General features: G+C 44.6%; 1 protein-coding gene across 3 annotated transcripts in view; it reads right to left on the reverse strand.

The window, feature by feature from the left end:
• The window catches only part of LOC127595417 (adenylate cyclase type 6-like), a 52,133-nt gene extending 38,927 nt beyond the window's left edge, over positions 1–13,206 (reverse strand). Inside the window, exons 1-3 of one of the 3 annotated variants that reach the window (XM_052056882.1) lie at positions 13,031–13,203; positions 12,016–12,162; positions 8,952–9,846 (exon numbers count right to left, since the gene is read on the reverse strand). In XM_052056882.1, the coding sequence (XP_051912842.1) occupies positions 8,952–9,846; positions 12,016–12,062 (942 nt within the window). In that variant the 5' untranslated portion in view covers positions 12,063–12,162; positions 13,031–13,203. Of the gene's footprint in view, positions 1–8,951; positions 9,847–12,015; positions 12,163–13,030 lie in introns of all 3 variants that reach the window. The other 2 variants (XM_052056884.1, XM_052056883.1) reach the window with 2 other exon arrangements.
• Positions 13,207–13,924: the final 718 nt, after the last annotated feature.

Genomic DNA, 13,924 nt, shown 5'->3' on the forward strand with positions numbered 1-13,924 from the left:
GATGGTGATCATGTTTGTCAATGACAACACGTCTGGTCGGCACATTGTCTCGCCACTACACTTGCTGTTTGTTGCCTGTTTAACTATGCAACAAATAATGGAGGAGGGAGAGGTGGGGTGCGTGCAGGATGGGTAAGTGTATCTTGTGTTGACACTGAACTCTGACACACAGCTATTCACCCTCACGGAGAAACAACAGGCCATAAAAGCCCAAGCGAGCATTCCACACCGATCACCATTTAACACCACTAATGGATTCCTAATATATTTGTCCTGGCTGGCTGTCAGCCATTGCACTTCAGCCTCTATTTACTTTCACACTGAGCCAAGTTGTTAGTAAACCATGGGCTGCTATCGGAAGACTGCAGTCACTTCGCTATTATTAGCCAAGCTATTATTTTCCTTCTAGTTGGCTATATTTTAAGAGCAATATTTAATTTATAACCAATCCAAATTGTTCCCGCCCACGCTCGGGGCCGTGGTTCTGGTAGAAGAAAGCTGCCCGGGTCCGGTCCTCGAGAGCCACGATCCAACCTGTTTTAGGCGTCTCCCTTCTCCAACAAACCTGGTTCATGTGATAAGCCTGATAACAATTTGGATCATTTAAATCGGGTGTGTTGGAGAAGTGAGACATCCAAAACAGGCTTATAAGGGCTCTCGAGCCCTGAAATTGCACACACCTGTTGTAGAATATCACAGATGGAAAAAGTACTCACACGCTGAAAAATGAATATTCAACTTTCAATAAATAGTCAATGAATATTCAATGACTATCTGAGGGTATGGATAATTTGACACATTATATTTCTTCTCAAGTAAAAAAAAAAAAATCCCTAAAACGTTTATGTTTTAGAGAAGAAGTGAACCACATGGTCAATTGCAAGGGCAAATTATCAGTCCAAATGTCAAGTTACTAAAATATGCACCACTCTTCTAAATAATTGTTGAATTGAAGTCTAGTTAACTTTATTGTCACATATGCTCTACGTGCAACATACAGCAAAGATGAAATTTCCCTTTCCAACAACACTTGTTTTGTGAAAAATTATCCTGTACCGGTAGTTCTTGAAATCTGAGTTCAAAGGAAGGCAGTCATGTCCCTTTTTGCCAAATGTATTAAAATGTGAGATTTAGTGTTTTGCCATCACCATGAACAGGTACAGTGAGAATAAAATGAAAATCCACTTCATTAAATCCATTGGGTGATTTAGCACGATTTGACCCATCTATCAAAGCTTGTTGCCACTACTTTGGAGGAAAATGAGGGTCTCTAGGTGTGGCCAGTTGACCTAGAAGCCCTGATCTAGAGTTTAAAAAATAAACAGAAAAGAGAAAGATGAAATTAATGGTACATACATATCACAATGGCACAACACCATGACAAATAGTAACTGCAAAAACGGTTACAATGGGCCAGCGTGGTTGCCGTCAAGTTTTTCTGATGTAATCCTGTCTTACATGACTTGTCCAGGCCTATGTCATGTCTGTGACATGTCATTGATGGCTATCTTCCTCTCCAGGGTTCAGAGATCAGGGATCAGTAAGTTTCCATCAGTCCCGCATCTGTTTGACCCCACAACAATCTAGTGTGGGAACAGGTTTTACCTCCTGTGCTGTAACAACACACAAAAGCAAACACCCAGCCCTGATGTACTTTTGATACCGGGCTCTCCTTCTAAACCGTTTGTCAATAGATCCTCCCTCCTATGGACCGTCCCGTTTGGGATTTCGGATCCAAAATTATCCTGCCGCTGGTTAAAAATATCATATGATTGCTCGAATGTAAACCCACGTATGACATCTTTCCCAAGCGGCTCATTATATTAGACCCCGAACAATGCTTTTGTAACTCGCGTCATCTCTTTTAAGACATCGAAGGCTACAGCTGTTCATACGGATGTTATGGAAATACATGCATACTGTATATAGTACACTATTTCAAGGCGGCCGACACCAGTGGACAGCTCATGTAAATATGTCTGGTGCCGGTGTGAACAAAAGAGAAACAGGCGGGCTCTTGTAAACCAAAGTAATCTGGTTTGCACCATGTTTGTCTATATGCTCCAGCCCCCTGTCAGAGGCTCGTGGCTTTTGGCCTTTGTTGACTTTGAAGGAGGAAGACGCTCAAGTTATCAGTACTGTATGTGCGTAACCTGCTTAAACGGTAAATCGTTAACACTTAATGGGACACTTAACGGAAAAACATATTTGTTTGTGTAACAACTTCTTTCGATTCAATGGAAACTGTCATGTTGCGAGGTGGTGGTGGACTCCAAAAAGCAAGCAGGAGGGAGGAGCAGGGTGAACTTGACGAATTGTATTAAAATACTAAGGAAACACAGAACACACAAAGTCTGGAAATCAAAACGAATCCAAAGGAGCAAATAAAACCGTGGCATAAGCAAAAACCAAAGTGACCGTGACAGCAACTAACATGACAGAGGCAAACAATGACCCAACAATGAGTGGTCGGGTGGGAGTCCTTTTATACAGCTAATTACATAACGACCAACAGGTGTGCAGCTGCAGGGAGAGCCCTACAGTGCCACCTGTTGGTCACAAACCAAAACATGACAGAAACATTTTCTTCCACAGTTTGGAAATGAACTCCAGTCACCAAGGTGACAACAATCAGTGTATCATTTGTTCTTTCCATCTTCAGTTGGCATGAGAAAACCAAGAATGAAAAAAGGGACAGATTCTTTTCTTTGTTCGAGGCAGAAAATGAATCACTTTCAATGTGGTTTGTCTGTCCGACTGCGTTGTTTTCAACTCATTCATGTCCATATAGAACACCATACGTTGATGAGTACACTCGGGGCGAATCACGTTATTTTCACTCTTCTTTCAACCATGGTGATTGATGTTTGTTAATAAACTCACAGTGTCCCAACGAAATATTAAAATGCATTTCCTTTTTTGGACAACATCCGAGATCCCCACTAGCCACCAACAAGGGGAGCCCTATGTGTGGGAGTCCTGACACGTCTTTGCAACAGTGTTTTCGGTATGGCCTGCCCTGTTGCGCTGTCTCTATATTAGTGCGTGAGGATCGTGGCTGCGCATCTTGGAAGAACATCAAGTTTCAAGAGCACTCATAACGTTCCATTTTTGAAGCAGTCACAAATTAACGACTGGACAACGCGCCATCATCTTCTCCTTAAAGTGAGATTTCTTGGCTGCCAGAGTAGTAATATCTTCATCATCCGTGCCGTTGTCCAATGAACCCCTTCAGAGTCGAATTATAAGACATAAAAGTGGCCGTGAGTGTGGGGAGCTCAGTGTCAGCTCTCTGGGAAATGAGAATGTGTTTGAGAAGGATCTTTTGAGAAAGGACTTTTAAAAAAAGACCAGAAGAGACTGGCAGCTCTTATGAAGTCCGGCGAGTCATGCCCACAACATTCATACTCTCCATCCGTGTCAACCCCATTACATCCCTCACCCCCCACCTCTGGACCGCCCCTCGGGGAAGACATGCTCCATCGAGGAGGTCTCTCACAAGATTTAAAAAAACAAAACAAAACAAAACACTTTTGTCCTGACCGTCATCACGCTCACATCTTCTCAGCTCTATATGCAGCATGGACATATCCACAGGGAAAATACAAATAAGGGAAAAACAAGAGTAAGCTGGGAGGAGGATGAAGTCCCAGAAGGAGAATGTTACTTTCCCAGATCAGGAAGCCTAACCATGTGACATGACCACAAAGTTTGTGTGAGGTTATGTGTGTGATACAGAGAGCGTGACAGACTGAATGGACTCTCTCTGTATTCACAAAAGTGCAAGTAGCCTGGAGCCAGACAGACGGATACCTGGTGAAACTGAGCTTACAATAAGATACTACTGCTGTTTTCTCAGGGTTTCAAGAAAAGCCAGAGATGGCGAAAGTACTCACACTCAGTTCTTAAGCACAAGTACAGACACTCTTGAATGAAAAGGCTCTGGTAAAATTAGGAGACGGACAGACAAAGAGACAGAGTGCAGAAGAGACAGAAATACATATAGACAGATACTGGAGATACTTCGACAAGGGGAATTCACGGTTGTACAGGTACAAAAAGTCAACACAATTAGTAGAAGTATAAAGTATCCATTTTTTTAATTGTGCACAAAATGAACCAGCCAGTGATGGCCAAGCGGGCATGTCATAACTACAGGTAATTGAATGTTGAGTCCGGTGGCCTAAACCTCCATGGCAGAGGCTCTGTCGAACCCCTGTGACTGATTCACCCTTCGGGTTCAATTGAACCCAGGTTAAGAACCATTGATATAAACGTTGGATACCGTTCATCCAAGTCATAAACAAGCCCAAACAATGTTGCTATCCTCCCACATCTATTTTAAGCCTGAGAGAGAGAGAGCGACAATCTTGTTGAACGGTGCAAAGCTTATGTCCCACTATTGATTGTACGCTGAAATGGAACATACTGTGTCGGGACCTCGGGGGTGACGGCACGCCTTTGGAAGAGCAACAAAAGTGACCCGATCGGGTGCCTTGACATATGTGCACCTGTAGCCAGCTTGTCTGGTCTGCAGCCCCACAAGCACATACTGGAAGCTCATTCAACCAGCGGACTCGTGTCATTGTCGTCTCATTCCCAGTGGCTCCACAGTCACCTAGGTTGCTTCATGGGAATGTTTTCTAGAGAAAACCAAGAAACTGCAGTACATTTGACTCGGCAAGTTCAACACATATGCCACTGCAACCGACAAATATAGTAACAGTAACGCATTTTCATCCTCTGTGTAGGGGAAAATGACAATACGGGAGTGGATATGACAGTACAGTTTGTTGCTCTGTTAGACTGATGGAACTTATGTTACTTTCAAAACGACATGTCCCATTGAGCTCTATTATTTTTTCAAATAAATTAGTTCCTGGAAGCATGGTGGACGAGTGGCGAGCATGTCTGCTTCACAGGTCTGAGGTTCAGTCTGAAAGGATGATGACGAGTGCTTTCCAAAATGATTGATGCACTCGTTCCAAAGATCAAATTGTCACCATCATAAAAGCTTGTGTAATTGTCCATCCATCCATTTTCTAATCCACTTATCATCAAAAGGGTTGCAGGCATGCTAGAGCTTATCCCAGCTGTCTTCGGGCCGTAGGCTGGGTACACCCTAAACTGCTTCCCAGCCAATCATAGAGACAATAATCGTACATATAAAGTAACATTATAAATGAACATACTGCACAACTTGAGCTATCCCTCACAATAACATGCTCCATTTTTTGTGACACTGAGTCACTCAACACGCAGAGTGCCGAACGATTCAGTTGGTCAACAGCAAGCCAACTCATTCGCTGTCTCCCACGGCCCTCAGAAGGCCAGGCCCAGCCTCTGAAACCATACACATAAAGCCGCCATGTGATCAAAAATAATTCTATCAACCACCGTGCAATGTAACATGTTAAAACGTACATATAAATGAAGGATCACGACTGGTAAGCACAATTACAGCACAATACAATTCATTTGATAATTGATGATTCATTCATTCATCCATCTTCCTAACCGCTTGATCCTCACTAGGGTCGCGGGGGGTGCTGGAGCCTATCCCAGCTGTCTCCGGGCAGTAGGCGGGGGACACCCTGAATCGGTTGCCAGCCAATCACAGTGATAATTGATGAGTTGTTGATAAATTGATTCTGCGTTGCGCTTCTAGAGTTATTAGAATGCATAAATGTTCTGAACAAACTGAATGATTGGATGAAGACTGGTTGGAGAATAAAATATGTGAATATTCTTCAAAATTGGCACAGTTAACAGAATGTCCACTGTTTCTAATTCTTCAACAAGAAAAAGAAGGAAGGAAGGAAGGATCTGGTTTTGTTTGTGATTGGTCGTATGGTCTCAGCATCTCAGCCAGTTCAGTCCTGTTTCATTTGACTACAATAGCCTCCTTGTCTCAAGCGGGGGATTGTGGACTGAATGGCACTGAGCTACATGATCACGATATAATGTAACTCCACAATGAGAATAAACATGCTCCATAATCACGAGAGGGCTCCACATTGCCCATTCAACCCAAGCCACCTTCCACAAAGCCTTACTGACAAACAAGGCACAGGAAAGCTGTTTCATGGGTTCATTTTCAATAGATTGAATTAATGGAATTGAGTTTTTAAAAAAAGCAAATCAAATAAAAAAATCAGTCTAACTGGTCCAGAAGGCTGCTACGTACCAGGTACCAGGGAACTGCAGCCCTCAAATGTCTACAATGGCTTTCTGTGAGTCAAAGATTAGAATTTCAAATCTTACTGTCGGTTCACAAAGCTCTGAATGATCTCGGAGCTAAATATATTCAAGACAGTTTAGTTCCCTATGAGACTTCAAGACCCCACAGGCTTGTTTCCAGACCCAGAATGAAATAAAGGGAAGCAGCTGATATCTGCTCAAACTATCGTTACCATTTAAGAGTGCTCACAGCTGCTTCTCATGAATCACTTTTTATATGTATCCTGCTTTTATGTGGGGATCTTTTCTTGATTTCCATTAATTTTCATCATTTATTCTTCATCATTATTTATTTGCCTCTGTAAAGCACCACTGATTTTCCTTGTGTATGTCCTGTGTACAAGGCAGAACCCAAATCTCATTGGAGAGGCTGATGAGAGCTTCACAACCATCGACTTTTGACACGCAAAGAGCGAGCAAGAAGCCGGAACAATGTTTGTCCTATATTGATGTGCAGGGAAAGTAGGGCGTCTCCACATGAGTACAGTAACAACATTGTGCTCCATTGTATGGTGATGATGGTCGTGGTCACAAATGCCAGCAGCAAACTGCACAACGCTTGACTCCAGGTAGTGTAAATGATCTCTGAAAATTGTCGACCACAAAAAAATCTGTATTTATACTAATACTGTATTTTTACCACGGTTTGGGCATCGTACTCCCACCCCATTACGCAAAGCAGTCAAAATCCAAATATTCTAAAAATTCAGGACCTGCACATGACAGAGTATTTTCTAAATTCTGAAAATGCACAAGATACTCATGATTCCACATTGCACATTTTCAAATTGAAGAAGATTCTTCACAGATTTATTTCCTCTTTGCACATTTCTTGACTTAGTCAAACCATTCCAACACCGTGGGAACTATTGATCACACACACACACACACACACACACATCCACCCCCCACATTCCCACAAATTCACCGTGGAATTCCCAAATAAAGAAATATTTTACACAGTTACCTCTTTTCACATTTGCTGACCGGTTCAAACCATTCTAACTTCATCTCATATTTTACATTTCAACAGTTCATTGAATCCCATAGCATTTATCAACACCAATTCATACCCAAATGGTATTCTCTAGTTAGCAGATGCACAACACTCAACAAACGACTCTGCAAACTCTGTTAGCTCTGAAGGGCAGGACCACACCATACATTAGAAACAATAAGTTAGGATTGTGATGCAATTCGTGTCATTTCAAACTTTGCAGACAACATGAACATTAACCCTTCTGTGATGTTGATTTCTCAGCAACAGCAATAATGTTCACGGGTCAGTTTGACACAGATATGTTTCATGATCCAAAAATAGCAATATGTACTCTTTACAACTCAATTATCCATCACTCTCTATTGTGAAACAAATAAAGTTTTTCCTGTGTTATCTTAATACATCCCTTTTCTGATCTACTTATCCTCACAAGGGGCACAGGCCGTGCCGGAGACAAACAACCATACGTGCTCACACTCACACCGAGGGACGATTTAGAGTACTGTATTCCATGAACCTTCCACGCTTGTTTTGGGAATGTGGGAAGTAACCGAAGGACCTGGAGAAAACCCAGGCAGGCACGGGGAGAACATGCACACTCCACACAGGAAGGCCGGAGCCGGAATCGAACCCTGCACCTCTGCTCTGTGAGGGCAACATATTAACCAGTGGACCACCGGGCTGCCCACATCCCCAATTATTAACACAAAAAAGAAAATCACAATTTAGTACAATTTAGGACATTACTTTTCATTGTCAATGTTAACAACCATTTAATATTCCAAAACATGAAATGGTGCATTATGGTCTACCTATGATTCTCTGTGTTTTCCCATCCACATTCCCAAATTGTCCTTAAACGTTAGCATCATTGAAGACGGAGAAATCGTTCATAGATACGAATGTGAGTGTGGAAAATTTGTCTTTGTCTATATGTTCCCTGCCAGAGATTGTTTGTTTACCCGATACCCTTCAAGTATACCCCACCTCTCACCCAAAGTCGGCTGGGGTAGACTCCAGCTCAATTTTGAGAGGACAGTAAATCTATCTTACAATGTAGCAATGTGTCATGTCTTCAGTGTTGTCCCATGAACACATGTAATAGAACATCCATCCATCCATTTTCCGAACCGCTTGATCCTCACAAGAGTCGCAGCGGGTGCTGGAGCCTATCCCAGCCGTCTTCGGGCAGTAGGCGGGGGACACCCTGAATCAGTTGCCAGCCAATCGCAGGGCCCACAGAGACGAACAACCATCCACGCCCACACTCACACCTAGGGACAATTTAGAGCGTCCAATCAGCCTGCCATGCATGTTTTTGGAATGTGGGAGGAAACCGGAGCTGTAATAGAACATTTACAAGATTTTTTGTTCATGTCAACTCATAATGGTCCAATTTGAACTGAGAGGGTGAAACATTGTGAAATGAGTGACTTTCTGACATTCATCAATCCATTTTGAGTGTCTGACATTAACTGTGGCCCAATGGCCCAAGTCATGATGTGACCATGTCAGGCCACTAAAGGCCACTGATGCAGGCCCGAATGTTTTTTTGAAATGTGGTAGGTAGCTGGAAAACACACAGAAAAAACACACACACACACACACACACGCGTTGGATTGCGCAGCAGTATGTCTGTCACAATGTAGCCAGGAGGAGAGAGTGAATGACAGGTAAATGGATCAAGTTCTGATATGAGCTGCAACTTACCAGTTCTGAGATGAACTTGTCATCTTGGTTGCGTTGCCAGGCCGTCACAGCATGGATGACGGAGAGCGTGACGCCGCTAAGCACAGCGGCCCTCATTCTGACAGGCAACAGTGTGTAGATGATGTAGATGAAGAAGACTGTCCACCAGACGCCCTCCGAGGCACTGCGGGGTTTCACCATCAGCAGCCCATACACCTGTACCACAATCAGCACCCCGATAACTAGGTAGCTCACGATCCACATGTAGTCCTGGTGGAAGCAGTTGCGGTTGCACACCACCATCACAGCCACGAAAAGTGCCATGGCGACGCAGAGGATGGAGACGTAGGCCACATCTGGAGCACGCTGGATGCAGTGGAAGGTCAGCATGACCACACACACCACCACCAGGACCCCCATTAGCATGGTGAGAGAGCTCTGGTTGAGTCGGAAGAAGTAGCGCTGGTATAGACGCTCCAGTTTTGCCGATTGGAACTTCTTGGAGTGAAAAACCCACGCTAGGCGCATCCAGCAGTCGGTGGCGCTCACAGCCTTGCACCGACCCTTGGCGGACTCGCTTAAGTCCTCCTCTTTCCTCCCATTCAGTTCGCCATCCTCGAAGCCCAAGTCTACGGACTTCAAACCCAGATCCACGCCTTCGGCCATCCTTTTTCCATAGTGGTCCTCCTGCCATCCACAGTGTAGGTCCGAGTTTCCTCCACTCGTGCCCGCTCGATTATGATAATGGTGGGGGGCCACATTCTGGGGTTCCAGGTCCTCGGGGTCCCTCAGGCAGCTCATGTAGCGAGAAGTGCACAGCGAGGACTTGTTGTTCTTCTTTTTCCCATTGCGCTCTCCCCACGCCGTCTTTCGCTCATCCACTCTGCCCACAAACAGGCCTCTGGCCCACGACATCCTGAAGACAGCGTGAGCGACAATCAAGACAAAGCTTCACAAAAAGTGGCCCTAATGAGCGTCCATTGGCTTGCTTATTTTCTCTGTAAATGGCTTTTGTTGTCATATCATGCATGTATATTGATTTCTATTTCAATCAATTCGTTGTACATTAAATTCCCACAATTTGCAGGGGTTCACTATGCAGCAGTACCGTGGAGTTGTTCATTTGGAGTTTTACCAAATTGAAGGAGAAAAATATGAATCAAAGTTCAAGGAACTGGAGAAAAATAAGCCATCAGAGCTCCTCGCTAGACGTCATTTCAGGCAGCATCAAAAGATGAACTCTACATGTTTTGCTTGCCTTTTTTAAAATTATTAAATAAAAGGATCACCAGGGAACAACAACAAGAAGAACACCCACTGGAAGTTAGTATGATGTTAGCATACTGTCATTCCAAGAAGATTCTGGCATTCTTTTCATCCAGGGTGTTTGTTTTCATATACTGTCTATAGTTGACTGAAGAGTGAGCATAAATTCTTCTCTTAAGACACACGACAGGTTTGATATTGAAAGGTTGATGTGTCCTGCTTTTTGGTCCATTGCTATTAGCTTTAAAAGACTCAAACTGAATCTTGTGGGGGGGCTGTGTGCGTGTGTGCGTGTGTGCGTGCGTACATGGAAAAGGATCTTGTGTGATCAAAATGGTTGATTGGAATCTGTTTGTGATGTATTGGAAAAGTGAGTGACGCCATAGACTGCTGATCTACATACCTAGCTAGCCAGCCAGCCGCTGATTAGTTAGCAGCTGTTTGCTTGTTACTTGTGAGGAAAAGTGGAGTGTTTATGAAAGTGTTATGTTTTGACCACGCACAGTGCTACACCGGGGCCAGCGTGGGGGGGGGGGGGGCACTATCCCAGTTCAGAAATCTGTCTTGGCCCCTCAAACACTCCCGAGCAGCATATGTCTGTCTGTCTGTCTGTCTGTATTTATCTAGTTATTTATTTACATTAAAAAATGTTTCTTAAGCACAAGTATGTCACCATTCTGTTCCATAACAATTCCTGTTTTCATGTTTGTGCTGCTTCTGTGTCCCCCGTGACTGTGAGAGCAGGGAAGGGCAGAGTGAGTCTTTCGGTTACTTGCGTATTCGGAGCATGTTCGGAAATCATCTTTGACCATGTACTGGCTCACTGCAACCATTTGGAAACTTCCAGCATTACTCAAATTTGTCGTTCGGCCATTCAGAGTGCGCCAAAAATGCCACTAGGTACTCGGCGCTCCGCTTGGTACGCAGTACACCAGTGCTGGATGCGTTTGGAAATGAATGAGAGAGGAATGCACTCTACCTCCTGCAACATGCCCACTCTCAGAGTAGTGCAATGGATCGCTTTATAATACAAAAACGTTCCACATTTTCTGCTGAAAACTCTTCCATTTTAAAAATTAGAGAATCTCTGGCACCGTGTCTGGTTCTGACATATGATTACTGGTCGATTTCATTTTTCACTTGCTTGACCATTAGGGCCTTATTTTGTTGTCTTATGCAAGTCTAGCACAAAGATCAGTCCAGACTTTTCTTTCTTTCTTTCGGGCGTTTGCCCCGTTACGGGAGTGAACACGGCTGACTTGATTTGGATTCCTGCCAATCAAAGCTGATTCTCAAGTTCCCTTTAATCTTGGGATGTGTGGACATGACGTCTTTGGTTTTCAAGACTACCGGTATGTTAAATTTTGGTCTATAAGGGCCTGGCGTCCACTTACGAAGACGTTACATCAAGTAAAAAGATAATTCTTTGTTTTTACATTCATCAGGTCCCAATTAGCCTAAATATCAAAGAGAAAATAAAAATAAAATAAAAATGCATGCCTTGCAAGAGTTCGGGTCTTAGGAGGAATGCCCAGCATGGCACAGCATGGTCTGACAAATTCCCATACACGGTAAATTAGATTTGCCCTGGCAAGAAAATGAAGATGCGACAGTTTTTACTGCGAGTACATGTGTGCGCCGCTACACAAATTAGCCTTTAATGTTTAAACAGTAGATTGTGACGTTCATTTACCCATATATTTGGTGTATTTTGACAAACAGGCTGTGTATGTCAACATGGTTTGGGTTGGAGGGGTCATATACCAAAAAAGTAATAAATAGCTGGAATTAGATGCTACAGGCGCCAGTTGCCACTTACCTGGCTGGTCTGTTAGATTTAACACTTTGCTCTTTGGGCTTGTTCATGCCAATGGATAGACTCAATTAGAGGTGTTTCTACATCACACAAAGTGTTAATGTCTTAGCCCTGCACACCACAAGTTGCCTCTGTAGGTCTTCATGTCTCCTGGGAAAAGAAACACACACACACACACGCACACGCACACGGGGGAACAATATCAGCTGCAGATCAAGATCAGGCCTCCACTGCGTTCAAACCATTATGATTCTCATCAGTTGGCCGGTCTGTGTCATCTACCGTAGCAATCTGCTGCTGTCATTAGTGTGCTCCATTTGACAACAAAGACCTCTGGAGTGGGCACCAATCAGAGATCAAGAGCTCTCCAGCCACATCCAATTGTCCATGCTCCCATTAGATCTTAAGACTCACTGAAAGATAGCTTCGATGACACTGACCTCCAAACCTAAGAAGCAAATCTATGTTCTGGGTGGAGGGCGACAACCCGTGTGGAACTTGGAAGACAAACAGCAGCACGATTGGCTCCAAAAAGAGCAACAGTCCCCTCATAGCTGCAGCGATATCGTGCAAACTCTCAGCTTCATATCTGTGAGTGCAAACCATGGGACCTCAAGTAGGCATTCTATTTCTATATACGGCGAAGTGGAACAGCCAGACCGATGGCGGCGGCGGCCAGTTATTACATAACAGGACGCTCGCTCGTTCAGTCGGCAACTCTCCGTGTTCACTCACGTGCAGCAGGCAGCACGCCCGCCACTGCACGCCGCTGCGCAGTCCGCGTACACGCTGCCGTCGCTGACTCACGAGTGCTGGAGCCAAACATTCCTCGGGGCAACTTAATGCACGACCGGAGATGTCTGGCACAGCCGGACGCGCGATGGATTTTTGGACTCTGAACGGACTGAGATGTCAAGTGAACAACGCGGCGGAACGGGGCACATTTAATCAGCACTTTTATCTGGCAGTGTCACTTTGACGCATTTGAGCGCACGGTCCACACATACACATACGGTACCTCTGGCGAGGGTCGATCTCACAACACCCGCAGCGGAGGAGCTCCCGGTCCACTCCGAGACTCCAGGATCCACGTAGCCGCCGACGCTGGAGCCTGCTCCGTATGCAGATGCGGCTGTATGCGTCTCCGCGCTCCAACCTAAAGTCTGGCTGCTTCTACTCTCTCTCTCTCTCTCTCTCTCTCTCTCTCTCTCTCTCTCTCTCTCTCTCTCTCTCTCTCTCTCTCTCTCTCCCTCCCTCTCTCTCTCTCTCTCCCTCTCTCTCTCTCTCTCTCTCTCTTTCTCTTTCTCTCTTTCTCTCTTTCTCTCTCTCTCTCTCTCTCTCTCTCTCTCTCTCTCTCTCTCTCTCTCTCTCTCTCTCTGCCCCCCCCCATCAGGCAGCCAATGGCACCATCTGTTGGTTATTTGCAGCACTAGACAGTGCTTGGCAACGCTTCCCAATCTTCCAGTCACCAATTTTATTCATTCATTCATCTTCCGAACCGCTTGATCCTCACTAGGGTCGCGGGGGAGACAGAGACGAACACACCTAGGGACAATTTAGAGTGTTCAATCAGCCTGCCACGCATGTTTTTGGAATGTGGGAGGAAACCGGAGCACCCGGAGAAAACCCAAGCAGGCCCGGGGAGAACATGCAAACTCCACACAGGGAGGCCGGAGCTGGAATCGAATCCTCTGCACTGTGAAGCCGACGTGCTAACCACTGGACTACCGGGCCACCTCACCTATTTTACATTAAAGAAAAAACTCTTACGGCACACCACCAAACAAAAACTACATTAACATTTAATCTCAGTTTGTCACTATACATACTTGACGTAGATGAACACAGATGTTTTAAGTATTTGTTGCAAATAAACGATCATGTTTGGACCACCCAATCGCCAATAAGGGCA

Source organism: Hippocampus zosterae, chromosome 2 (assembly GCF_025434085.1).
Source record: "Hippocampus zosterae strain Florida chromosome 2, ASM2543408v3, whole genome shotgun sequence".
Classification (NCBI taxonomy): domain Eukaryota; kingdom Metazoa; phylum Chordata; class Actinopteri; order Syngnathiformes; family Syngnathidae; genus Hippocampus; species Hippocampus zosterae.